This window comes from Elaeis guineensis, chromosome 3, assembly GCF_000442705.2.
Source record: "Elaeis guineensis isolate ETL-2024a chromosome 3, EG11, whole genome shotgun sequence".
In the NCBI taxonomy this organism is placed as follows: Eukaryota; Viridiplantae; Streptophyta; class Magnoliopsida; order Arecales; family Arecaceae; genus Elaeis; species Elaeis guineensis.
The window spans coordinates 117,819,984-117,832,689 of record NC_025995.2 but is presented as its reverse complement, the minus strand read 5'-3'; the positions used below and the strand labels follow the sequence as shown (position 1 = coordinate 117,832,689).

At 38.2% G+C, this 12,706-nt stretch overlaps 2 protein-coding genes across 5 annotated transcripts; both read left to right on the top strand.

The window, feature by feature from the left end:
- Positions 1–221: 221 nt before the first annotated feature.
- Positions 222–845, top strand: LOC140856336 (uncharacterized). Its single transcript, XM_073253444.1, has one exon. The coding sequence runs from the start codon at positions 222–224 to the stop codon at positions 843–845; it is 624 nt and encodes a 207-aa protein (XP_073109545.1).
- Positions 846–1,225: 380 nt separating this feature from the next.
- On the top strand, positions 1,226–12,016 carry LOC105040593 (uncharacterized). 4 transcript variants are annotated; one of them, XR_003800185.1, is made up of 10 exons: positions 1,228–1,605; positions 4,656–4,711; positions 4,784–4,908; positions 6,558–6,717; positions 6,898–7,331; positions 7,501–7,962; positions 9,187–9,268; positions 10,985–11,186; positions 11,383–11,468; positions 11,719–12,016. XR_003800185.1 is itself a non-coding variant. In XM_019848902.3 (9 exons), the coding sequence occupies exons 1-8, from the start codon at positions 1,537–1,539 to the stop codon at positions 11,148–11,150; spliced, it is 1,545 nt and encodes a 514-aa protein (XP_019704461.1). In that variant the 5' UTR covers positions 1,226–1,536; the 3' UTR covers positions 11,151–11,186; positions 11,719–12,016. The 4 variants fall into 4 exon arrangements, 3 of the variants coding, with proteins under 3 accessions (XP_019704461.1, XP_010915487.1, XP_010915488.1); XM_019848902.3 differs by lacking the exon at positions 11,383–11,468 and having other exon boundaries at positions 1,226–1,605; positions 7,510–7,962; XM_010917185.3 differs by lacking the exon at positions 11,383–11,468.
- The last annotated feature ends 690 nt before the right edge of the window (positions 12,017–12,706 follow it).

Below are 12,706 nucleotides of genomic sequence, written 5' to 3'. Positions count from 1 at the left end.
GGCCGACATTCGTCAGTACGGAGGTGGGCGATGACTAGCGCATTCGTGACTTGATCACTAAAGACAGCAGAGGCTGAAGGACCCAAGACATCATCCGACTGTTTGGAGGCCAGCTTACTGATAGGATCCTTGCTATCCCCATCCCTATCCACCAGAGTTAGGATTTGAGGGTGTGGGGCCAGTCTTATTGCGCCAAGGTCCCTATCAGGGAGCTTGTTACGATGTATAAACTAGTGTCTGAGAGAAAGATCAAGACGACCTGGATCTGGAGAGCTGCTATCCACCCCAGGATCAAACTCTTCCTTTGGAAGGTCGCCTGGGGCCGTCTTTCGACTCGGTCCCTCCTCAGGGATAGGGGCATGGAGCTATCGATCATCTACCCGAGCTGTGGGATGGAGGATGAGACTATGGAGTATGCCCTTCTTCGCTGTCCTAGGGTGTGCTTGAACTGGCGGATGGCGGGTGGCCCATATCGGGGCGTATCTTCTGGCTCTTGTCTCTCTTCCTTTTTTGGTGTGATCTGCCATGGCTCCACTCGGAGGCTGGCCTACATCGCCTACCAGATCTGGCTGTCGAGGAACAGCCTGATTTTTGATGCCGAGATCGTTCCCGCACATCGGGTGCTGGAAAAAGCCTATTATCTGGTAAAGGAGTACTATCGCTTTGATGCTGTCGGACAGTTCCTTGATGACTTGAGTTCTTGGGGCTTTCTTACTACTCCTGCAGTGGTCTGTAGGATGCTTTTCATCTCTTGGGAGCCCCCACCCTCAGGCTTCGTCAAAATCAACTTTAATGACAGTATCAGGGGGGTAGAGATGATACGGACGATGTGTCCGGGGCCCTGAGGATAGGCTACCGGCAGTTGGAGGGTCTCCTCTATTTGAACCGTCAGTTCCTGGCATGAAGCTTTAGGCCATCTGGATGGATATCACTTACACATGACTGAGAATGCATGCGGAGAGGATCGTTGTGGAGGATGATTTTGCTATTGTCATTGTTTAGATCAGAGATGTACTCATGTGAGAATAGCGTGACATCCTGTATTTTGACCTCCTGGACTGTACTCACATAAAAATAATGTGAATGCCCTTTTGTATAAAAAAAAAAAATAATGCGGCATGTTATCCACCGTTGGATTTGATGCGGTCCAATCGGACCTAGTGGATGCAATACGGAGGCTATAATATCTCCGTCGATTCGCCACAGACGGCCGCCAATCGAGTGGATTTGCTCCTTGCTCATCCTTTCGGCTTTCCGCCGATTCGCCCGAATAATTTCTTCGACTACCCCAGTTCAAATATCCCTCCTTGTCGGTTCACTTCCATCCTCATGCGGCTCGCGCGTGCGAGATTTCCCCCTCCATAACCTCCCCAACTGGAGCATCGCCGTGGGAAGGGCGGGAAACGGAGCCTTCTCGGCGCGAACCTTCTCTCTCCTCTCTTTCGGCGCGAACATTCTCTCTCCTCCCTCGTGGCCGCCTCTCATCTCTGATCTCCGGCATCTAGGGCTGAGATCCGGAATTTCTTGCCCGAATCCATGCCGGAAGGCAGAGCCCTAGATATCCTTCCCCAGATCCAAGCTCTCGTCTGCGATAAACTCCACGTGGTAAATATATATCACACTTCGCATACTCCCTCATAATAATTTCATTGTTAAACATATCTATTCTTGTTATTCGTTTTAGTCCAATCCCCTTCTTCTGTCCTCTCTTTTTGCGCTCCTCGTCTTTTTGTTGATCCAGGGCTGGAATGGTACCGAGTCTAGGGTTTTTAATACTTGGTTAGAATGAAAAGCTAGGGCTCTTTTGATATGGCTCTTGTTCTCTGTTTTTGTTTTCAAAAATCCAAGAAGAGGGGCTGAACAGCATGTATTATGAACCTTTTTATTTTTCCAAATTATTTGTTAAATCTTGAGAGTTCTTCGTAGCAAAGCTTTATTTCTTTCAGAAAAGAGCGGAAATAAGAGCAAGCGATAGCAGAAATTTTGTGCATTATCTTGGACATCAATCTTCTCGCGCTATTTCTCTAATTTGTATAGAATCAAAAATCACAAAATAAACGATGCCAAATAGGTCCTTAAGATTCACTGACAATGATGAAGTCAGTTTTTCCCCCTTTTTTTTGACAGGTTAGTGTGAAAATTTCTTTTATCGGCATTCATTATCCAAGGTTCTTGGATCACTTTTTTCTTCTTTTCAAATAGGAAGGGCCGGCCATGTGAAATCAGCAACGCAATGAGATGAAAAGTAGGAGCACTATGATTCATATATATGGTGTATGTGCAATGAATTGAATCAGAGTTGTATTGCTTACAGCAAGAAAAGATTAGCGAAGGAAGAGCAAGCACTTTACAAACTAAGGAGGGACTTGAAATAATGTGAAGAACAGGTAGCGAAGCATCTCAAGTGATGTTTTATGTAAAATCACAAAACAAAACCCTGACAAGATACTCAAAAGCTAGAAAGCTATCTTATCAAATGGGAATTCTCCTGGCTTTTCGTATCATATATTGAGCGGAGGCAAGATCATGAACGGTGCCAAAGAAACATATAACTTTGAAGCTTTTTAGCTAGGGGATCGGTTGCATGTCATGTGAATGGCCATAAACAAGCACATGCTTGTAAAAAAACTGTAAGCTGGAAGTTGAACACTGTTTGTGCCTGGAGGAAAAAATCCATGAATCATATAAATTATGTTTGGCACAAGGTTTAAATACCAATGTGGAATTCCATTCTTTTTTTTGCATCAGAATGGTACAGTATCTATACGGTAGCAGTATCAATGGTACATGCTGAAACTGATAGTTTTCAAAAAACTGAAAAACTATTGGTATCAATCAGAATGGTTGGTATGGTATTGCTGATACATACCAATACAGACCGTACATATTAGTAAGGCTGTTTTAGCATCCCGACGTTTGTATCGGTGCCAGCTTCATGCCAGAATGGTATGGTATTGGTCCTACTGTCCCATTCCAGTGGTTTTTGAAACTGTGGTTTGGTAAGGAGATAGATATCAATGATCATGTATGATGATTTCCTCCATGAATTTTACAGGCATGATGATATGTTCTTTGATTAAACGAGTGGTTTTCTAAAAAAATTGGTCAACAGGACTAGATATGGCCTGTGGTTACTATAAAATGTTTTCCAGGGGAGAATACTGATAGATTTTGTCTCAAAATGAAGATCACTTTAATATTTTACCATGGTTGAGGCAAACATTCTTTTGGGAAGGCTATGGTTACATTCAATTAAAAGGAGCACCAAGACAACTCAGGTCATGGAAAAGGAGTATGTCATATTTGGTATGAAACCTTTAGAGAATGAATTATTTCTTCTGCTGTTTGATATTGACTCTCATATCATTATAGTTGCCTGCAGAACTGACTTAACAAAGAGAAGCCATTTTGGGAGCTTACCTGCATAAGAGGTCACGATGTTTTTTACCAAAAACAAGATGGAAAAAACCTTGAGGATGATTCAATTACAACATATAATGTAGGAGTGGGGCATGTTTGATCCAAAAGAAGCAAACAACAGCTTTGGTGCAACTCAAGGAGTAATATGTGAAAGAAGAAATATTGTTTTCAAAATAATTAATGTGCAATTAAATGGGTGGCCTAGGATGTTGTGTAGGGGCACATGTTTTCATCAGTATTTTGGTTTTTGCAGATATTATTTGAGTTAGGGTTGGAGTACATAGGTTTAAACTTAACTCAAAGTATATAGGGTTAAGATAAGTTTGGTGCTATGATTGATTTAAATTGAAATAACAGGTAGCTGGAGTTGGGTGTCTTCCTTTTATTTTTAATTCTTCTTTAAAAAATTATAAAGATTTACAAAAGAGAATCGACTTCATTCTAAGTTGCAGAGTTGCTTATGTAACTTAAGATTTTTGGAATAGCTTCTTGTGCTATCATATCTATAGAGTGAGCTCTACATCTTTGTATGATTTCCACATTATTCTCCGCTTCCTTTCTCCAACCAATCTCTTTCTACTTCTTGCTTTCAATAGTCTCTGTTCCTTCTTCTACACATTCTGATCATGTTCTTTCACCTGTTTCTTTACATTCAGTGGTCTGTATCAGGGACCTAGGTGCCTACATAAAGCCGTATTATGGATCAGGGAAAGTGCTTTTTTTCTTTTTTTGTTTTTTGCAACTTTTTGATTTTGATTGTTGTCAGATGAAATTTCATGACACCACAAAGCCTCACTATGAACCTTCACTGGCATTTTCTCATCTCTTTTTTCTCTTTTTATTGTGACTTGTACTATTCTTTTCAACAAAACAGGTGGGTCTCCCCTGCCCCTCCAAAAAAAAAAAGAGAGAGTAGCACATTTTTTTTTTTGGATTGTGTGTGTGTGAAAATCAAGGATACAGCCAACATTTGCATTCTTCTAAGTCGAATAAATCATGGTTGATGTGCATTTTGAGTCTGTAAATTATTGCAATCTTGTTTAATTATTCATTGACTTATAGTTCATTGATGTTGTTTTGTGCCCCCCCTCCCTTCCTCTTTTGTCCCTTTCTTTTTCTGTGTTTATTTACTATGCTTAACCAGCTTCTTCCACTTTTGATCAGTAGAATTGGTCATTTGGATGTTTCGATAGCTGATGATGATACTGTAATTTTGATCCAATATGACTTCTCAGGTTTCGTACAAGTGGCTCAGTCGCAACTTCTCAGTGTCTTCAAATCATGCCAAAAGGTGCAATTTTTGGATGTTTTCAATCTTAACATGACATGCAAATGTCCCTAACATTCTCATATTTGTGTTTAGGTTGCTTCAGGAGTTTGTTGACAAGTATGGACATGAGTTGGAAGTCATATACCAACTGTCTGGATGGTTAAAAAGCAATCCTCAGACATATCATGTACAACTTGCTTCAGGCCTTAAACTTGCAGGTATTATGGTTGCGTGAGAAGGATATCATTTTTTTTTTTTTACTTAGTATTTTCTGTTGTTCAGATTAGGCCAAGATTGTTAATGTCCTTTTGCATAACAGATCGAAGAAAAGGCGCACCCATGGAATTTTTCATTCTTTGAGAGTTTAAATGTTTGCAATTCTGCATATATTATTCTTTTAAGCTTCCAGAGCATTGTGTTGTCCTCATACATGTTTGCTGTCTGCTGGTACCCCATTTAGCCCACTGCTTTGTAGGGATGGCAATGGGTAGGGTTTGGGTCGGGTAGTATACTACCCATCCCCAAACCCGAACTTAATACCCTATACCCAAACCCTACCCGATACCCAATCGGGTAAGAAAAGAGATACCCATCCCCCAACCCATACCCATCCATTCTATAGCAAAAAAAAAGTAAAATAATTTTATGCATATTATCAATCAAAAATAGAATTACCAATTATATATATATACATACATACATACGCACATACACACTTCTAACACACACACACATACATACATGCATACATATACATACATACATATATATAATTATATATATATATATATATGTATATATATATATATATATATATATATATATGTATATATATATATATATATTCGGATATGTATATATGTATATATATATATATATTCGGATATGAGTTCGGGTATTACCCATATCCATAGGTTCGGGTCGGGTTCGGGTAGAAAATAACGCTACCCATACCCTACCCATACCCGTATTATAGTTTTCGGGTTTTATCCAAACCCGAACCCAAACCCATTCAAACCCTATTTTTCGGGTTTGACCGGGTTCGGGTAGGGTGTATACCCATCGGGTCGGATTAATTTTGCCATCCCTACTGCTTTGTGATGTTTTTCATGGTGATCATGAAGATAATACTTAACCTCAAAGTCCTCTTGCTTTGAGGGTTCTTGAACTTAGTGACTATAAACTTTCTGTGGTCATGCTTGAACTTTTGTCTGTTTTTACTCGTGCTACTTTCTTTATGAAAGATTGGTGTTGGCATTGATAACTGATCAATATGTGTTGCTTAACAGCCCCCAATAATATGCACATATCTGGTTTGAGATGCACATCCACACCAAAAACACTTGGACTACACATGCAAACATGAAAAAACGAGGATATTGAACACACACTCCTTTTCAAGTTAGGTCTGCATGTCATATTTTTGCAGGGTTGCTGCTTTAATCACTGTTTTTTTATGATGAATTAAGCAGATGCATTTAACAGATGGTTTAAACTTCTAGCAAGGATCTTCCCCACCCAACACACATACAAAACCAAAACCTCCCGTTTAGGCTATCAATGGAACAAACATCAATGAATGGTTTTAATTATTAAGGTTGCTTGTCCAAGCAATTTTTTTCCACCAGTATAGTGTCTGAATTCTCTTTTTAATAGTAGCAAAACTAATTTCGTGTGAAGAATGTTGCCAATAAGGGGCATTTAATTTTTTTTCTTATACATTGCATCATTAGAAATTTACATTTTGCATGAAATTTCATGCTGTGAGGTAGCAGTTTTTTGGTTTTTGTGCTGTTATGCACTTTGCTTTATAGTTTTATCTTACAATTGACTCATTTTGAGGGGGTTTTATTTTATTTTGGTGCAGAAGTGAAAGAAGAATTTAAAGATAAATGTTCCGTTCAGGTTTATAGCGTCCAAGCTTGCATCCCTGAGGATCTTGCACTGCTTTGGAATGCTGAATTTGTACAGGCAGAGGAGTTCTTTAGTCAGCCATTGACTGAAGAAAATTGCTTGAGGGATAACAGGCAGGACAATATTTCCTTATCTTGCTGAAAAGTTTCTTATATGGACATTGTTAGACTTGCTTTTATCACCATATTTTTGTGGTATATGTATGTTGCAATTTAGAAAAGTTAATACAAACATTATATTTTAGCATACATGTCTGATAAATACTTATCTGATTTTTATAGCTCTTTCTCCAGGTTTTGTAGTATTTCAACTTCCTTCGTCAAGCGTACTCTTGATGGGGAACTTGGTGCTGCTCCAGCTCAGCCCATTAATGGTATGGGAGTACCTGTGAAATCAAAATTTAATAGTATTGTAAAAGAACAGCCTGTTCAACCTCCTCAAAAAGGACAAGCAGGAAAGTTGAGTACAAAGAATGGAATGCAGTCTACCGCAGTCACTAGTGAGAAAAGTGATAAGATTGCTCCAGAAGTTATTGATAAGGGCAGTAAGCCTTCAGTTGTCAAAGAATCTGGCATTGCTGTTCGCACCAACAAAACAAAAGGTCAAAGTGAGAAAGCCTTATCTGGAAGTACTGGATCACTAGCTAATTTGTGGGGCCGTGCTTCAGCAAAATCAAAGCCCACTGGTTCTGCTATGGAAACAACTATTGATGTTCCAGACACTGCTGGTACATGCGCCATATATTCATGTTCTTTCTTGCAATGTATCTGTTTAACACCCTTCTCCTTTATGCATCATAGCGGCTTATATCGCACTTCGCATGTATATAAAAAGAATTGCCTAACATGCATATGCTGATCAAATTTCACTCAGGTTTTTCTTAAAATGCTATTCAGTTACTGCAGATGCTCAAATTTGTGCACATGAAGCAGCAGATGCTGCCAGCAGTGATGATGATGTGCCTAATATAAACTGCAAGAGGGAGTCAAATGGTGCAAACAGCAGAAAGAGAAGGGTTGTTATAGATTTTTCAGATGATGATGAGGAAAATGTGGTAAGTCTTGCATCTCCAGATCTTCCTATTGGTCAGAAAAAGGATTTGGATATTGGAGAGCAGAAAAGAGACATCTTGAGGGATGATCAAGAAAACGTCAAAGGGATAAATTCTGGATCATCATCAGAGGTGGACATAAGAAGTGAAAGCAAGAACATGATTGCTGGAATCTCCTTGCAACAGAAGACTCATGACCATGCCCCAGAAAGGATCACAGATAAAAATCAGTCAACCAGTACTGCTACCACTTCACCCAAAAGGAAAAAAGTACTAAAGACACGAATTGATGAGAGAGGGAGGGAAGGTATTCTACTATACTTTGCTCCTTAATGTATCTTGTTCACAAGAAAATGTATTCCAGTTAAGGGATAAATCAATCAATTCTTGCTTGACATGATTGCAATTATGGAAATTGTTAAAAAAATTTTTCAACTCTGATGATTGAAACATAATAAGAATCAACTAGAAATTTGTTAGAAAGGGCCCTGAACTCTGAGGATAACTTCTATGTGGGCCTGAATGTGAAGAACTCTTGGATAACGTAATTGATTAGGCATTGTAAAGTGACATCCATATGACACTCTGATTTTGGAAAGTCTAAAAATTTATTGAAGGCATAGTGATTAAACATAAGCTGAAGAGGAACAGTGATCTTGCTTTGACAGCCAAATATCAAATCTTTTATGCTAAACCAGACAGTCTTACGTTCTGCATTTGCTGATGTCTTCATCACGTAACATGGTGGATATTTGTTATTCTTTTGTTGATGCCTTCACTACATTTGTGTGCTGTGTTTATTTTTGTAATACACACACATGCTCAAACTACCTGCATACCCATGCATGTATATTCAGAAACATGCATCTACATATAGCGCATATACATACATAGGCACCCATGGAGAAAACACGCATGCGTGCATGTAGAAATGGACTAGAATCCAATCAATCAGATTTAAAGTTAGATTCGATCGGTCGTGACTGCATGATAGGGGAACAAGATGTGGTCTTCTACCTTTAAAATGGTTAGAGACAAAAAATGATGTGATTTGGAAGCCCCTAGCGTATGCATTGAGTGGTGAGGCACTGTATCTTGTTTTTTAGATTCTGTTTTTTACTACTTGATGCATGGGCTAAAGGTCTCCATATCACATGATTTTTGGTCTGTTAGCAATCTAAAAGTTGTAGATCATATCCAAGGCTCATATCATCAATGTTGGACCCCCATTATCCGGTTAGGATATAGCGCAATACAAATGCATGCACACACTTCCATACATATATGCATATTATGTATATATTTTGCCTTTATTCACTATGGTGCATGCCTGACTTGGTGCCTCGCACCTAAGCTCTGAGGGATCTTGGCACTCTAGTGTGCCCTTGAGCCTTTAATAAGCATTGCTCTGTTAGTTTAATATTTCTGATTTTTTTTTTTGGTATTAATCATTAGCAATTTTTAATGAGCTTTGACATGCCTGAAAACATCATATTTTTTTATATGTTTACAACATTTGATTTGTTTTCAGTGACTGAGGTTGTTTGGGAAGGGGAAGCTGCTGCCAGCAATAATGCTGATAAGAATATAACAACAAGTGATGCTGGGAACAGGTATTTGAGTAAAGAGCAGAATGAGTAACATGAAAATTCTACAATCACTGTCCTTTTTTTAAAAAAAAATGTAAATGTGCATTATTTTCATCTTGACTGCCAATTTGATATCTTGACTTAAACAAGGACACAACCTAAACACTTGGATCTGTCATATGTTCCACAAAAAGTTTGTTATGCAAATCTTTTTGTCTATTCAATTTCCAATTCTGGTTTTCATTTTACTGTCTCCTTCTCCGGGCAATTCACTGACTATTACTTTATCTGAACTTGACATGAGGTCTTTTCTATTGATTTATTTTTGTCAGGTTTCATTGTAACTGTAGCCTTAGTCGATCTGACTGGTCAAACAAAAACTTTGAATCTTCAACATCTTTCAGATTTAGCCTATCTTGCAGTAGGGTCAATGACAAGCATAAATGGTTTTACGGAACAAGGAGGATACCTGTTCTTCCATAAAAAACATTCATGTTTAATGACCTGCCAGTTTTTTGAAAACATGGTTCATCAAAAATAAACAAACAAATAAACAAGCACTCTTAAAACTTATAGGTTTTGTATTTTTACCTTAATGGTAAAACCCAAGAACCAAACAGCCTCTAAGGAGGTTACTTGCCATCTGTAGTTTCAATGTACGACTCCTCAAATCGATCATCTCTGCTTCATAGTCTATTTGTTGTTTTGGTACCTTTGTACAGGAATGTTTATGCTGGTGCACATCTTTTTTTAATAAATATTTTGATTGATAAAAATTCAATTTCTGGCTCCAAGTTTCAACTATATGCTTGAATTAATAAGTTTCTAAAGAATTTAATGGTTCATTTCGTAGAATCAATTTGGGCATTCTTTTCTTGCTAGTGACCAAATGGCCGCTTTATTGGGGTTTGATATGGTTGTGCCAATCTGAAGCAGGTATTCAGTAAGCAAACACAAGCTATATAACTGAGATCATGACAGGCATATGGTTATGTTTGTCTAGCATAGGTCCGAGATTCCTTAAAATATAATATTGCAGATGATTTTTATATAGCCATATGCATTTAGGAATACAATGAACAACACTGTACCCTAACTTTCTATCAAGTCATTATTCATACAACACCGTAACAGGCTGAAAATATGGATCTACATTTATTTGTCTTCATTTGCAGGATTATATATATTACCTGCATTTGATTTGCAGTTCACCTTTTAGGCATTATCATTGCAGCCAGCGAAAAAGATTTTAACTACAGTATCGTTTGAGGAAAACATACTGAATGTTGAATGTGCAATTGTCCTAATGAATATTTCTATGATTCTTACTTTGGGGATGTGTATGTGCTATTATCGTGTTTTCTTGTTTTTTTACTGGAGTATTCATCTTGATTGACAAGGTTCTTCATCTTTTATCATTGTATATGAACTGTATGTGTATGTAGGTCAGCTACTTCCTATTTTTGAGCCAGGTACCATGCATTCCTTTTTCTGTTGAATGTCCATTACATGGAATCAGTGAAACTACACTGAGCTAGGTGCAAATCTGGTTCCAGTTTCCTTTGTAGGAGTTCTTCCAACTCAGACTGGATGAGAGAACAAAGTCTAGGGCTGACTGGATTTTGGCTGAAATTTTGTTCTTCAATCTAGTGCTCTTCCATTTTTATATGATTATTTATTAGGATAAATTGATTATTGATGGTGCACTTATGAGTGATGTTTCTTGCTGGTGACTTTCAGTTTTTCGGGTTTTGACTTCAGGCCTCCTGTGGCTAATAAAGCTCAGGTAGGGGGGAGCAGTGGCCCGGCTAATCCAGTGAGCAAGGGCGGTAACAAGAAATCAGCAAGAGGTGGTGGGAAGGATACCAAGCAAGGGAACCTTCTAGCCTTTTTCAAGAAGATTTGAATGCATTTTTATGAGGAGAGCTCCTTTAAGCAAGATGTAAGTCCCTTGCTAATCTAGATTACTTTGCTTCAATGCCGTAGTATGTGGTACTGGAAAATTGGCAGGATAAAATAACAAGTGCTTGGAGAAGTATACCAAACCGCAGTTATGATAGTCATATCTCAAAGTTATCAAGGTTTTCTTGACCCCTGTTTGTCAAAAATGTTTTCTTTTGCGCTATGAAAACCTTCAGGACTATCACTTTGCTTATCTACTCGGTCTGGTATGAGTGTTCAAACTTGAAGAGTTCAAGATATATTTCATTTCATTTCTGAACAGGTATGATACAAAAGAGGATTTACATCCAGGCCTAACATGGTTAATCACAAAAATCCATGATTAATTATGTATTATGAGTAATTATCATCAGGCCAACCATAGCCAATTTTGATTAGTGTATAGTGACTTCAAAACTTAAATTGGGTTTTGAAGTGAGGCAGATATGCAGTCTAGTTAAATCAATCATGCGACTTGTAACTTGATAGATTATAATTGCTTTATTATTATTATTTTTTTTTTGGGTATGCAGCCTGTTTTGACTACAAAGAAGACAGCTTGCTTCTCGGATGCAAGAATTTGAATCCAAAGAACATCTACCTTTAGAACATCGGTTCTGGGGATATTTAGTCTTTAACGTACTAGGTTATTGTTTAATATGCTATTTTCTTGCTTGATCCTATCCAAGCTGGAAAATCACATTATGTGGATAATGAGTACACTTTCTTTGCTTCGCTTTAGTAATCTATAGCATGAGTTCAAAAACTTGGACTGCGGCGTTCATGTAAGATTTACCTTCGGGATAATGGAATGCTCCTTTTTCTTTGTTCCTTGGTCTCCTGGACAACGAGTCTCTGCTTGTGGGTGGTTAATTACATTATCGCTTCATATAATTCTCTCTTTTGTCAAGGGGGGAAAAAAATTGATAAGTAACTTATTATGAGCCCGGGGAAAGGCGTCGTGGAGGCATGTGTTTGATGCTGTTGTCTTTTTTCCCGCCTCCTTGCTTGTAACTAGGTTATAAAGTAGCAATCAGAAGTGCTGCCTGGAGTAGTGATCATTTTGAAATGGTTTGAAGATCATCAGGTGGAACAGTTTGCATGATCTTTGTTGACGATAGTGTCAAATTTGATCTTGCCGGTCTCTCATCTTTTTAAGAAATTCCAGCATTTCATCAGAAATTTTCATTGGAAAAAGATAGGATGCTTCATTATTAGCTTAAATAATGGACATTCATGTGGGTGAGTGACGTAGCGTCTATTAGACTTACGAAATCTTCAAAGTTATTTCTGTTTTCCTGTGCAATAATGGGTTTCAAATTATTCTTGGTTTTACCATCTAAATCCGTTCAGCCCCTTGCATGATCAGAAGCTTTACACTCTACAGCCACAAACCGGAACCTAATGCCCTTGTCGAACCGGCACGTCAGCAGCTCTCTAATAAAGATCAAATTCTGGTCGTGGAATGTCATTTAAGTCATACAATTTACTCAACAAATTTAGCTGGCTCAAGCATGCACC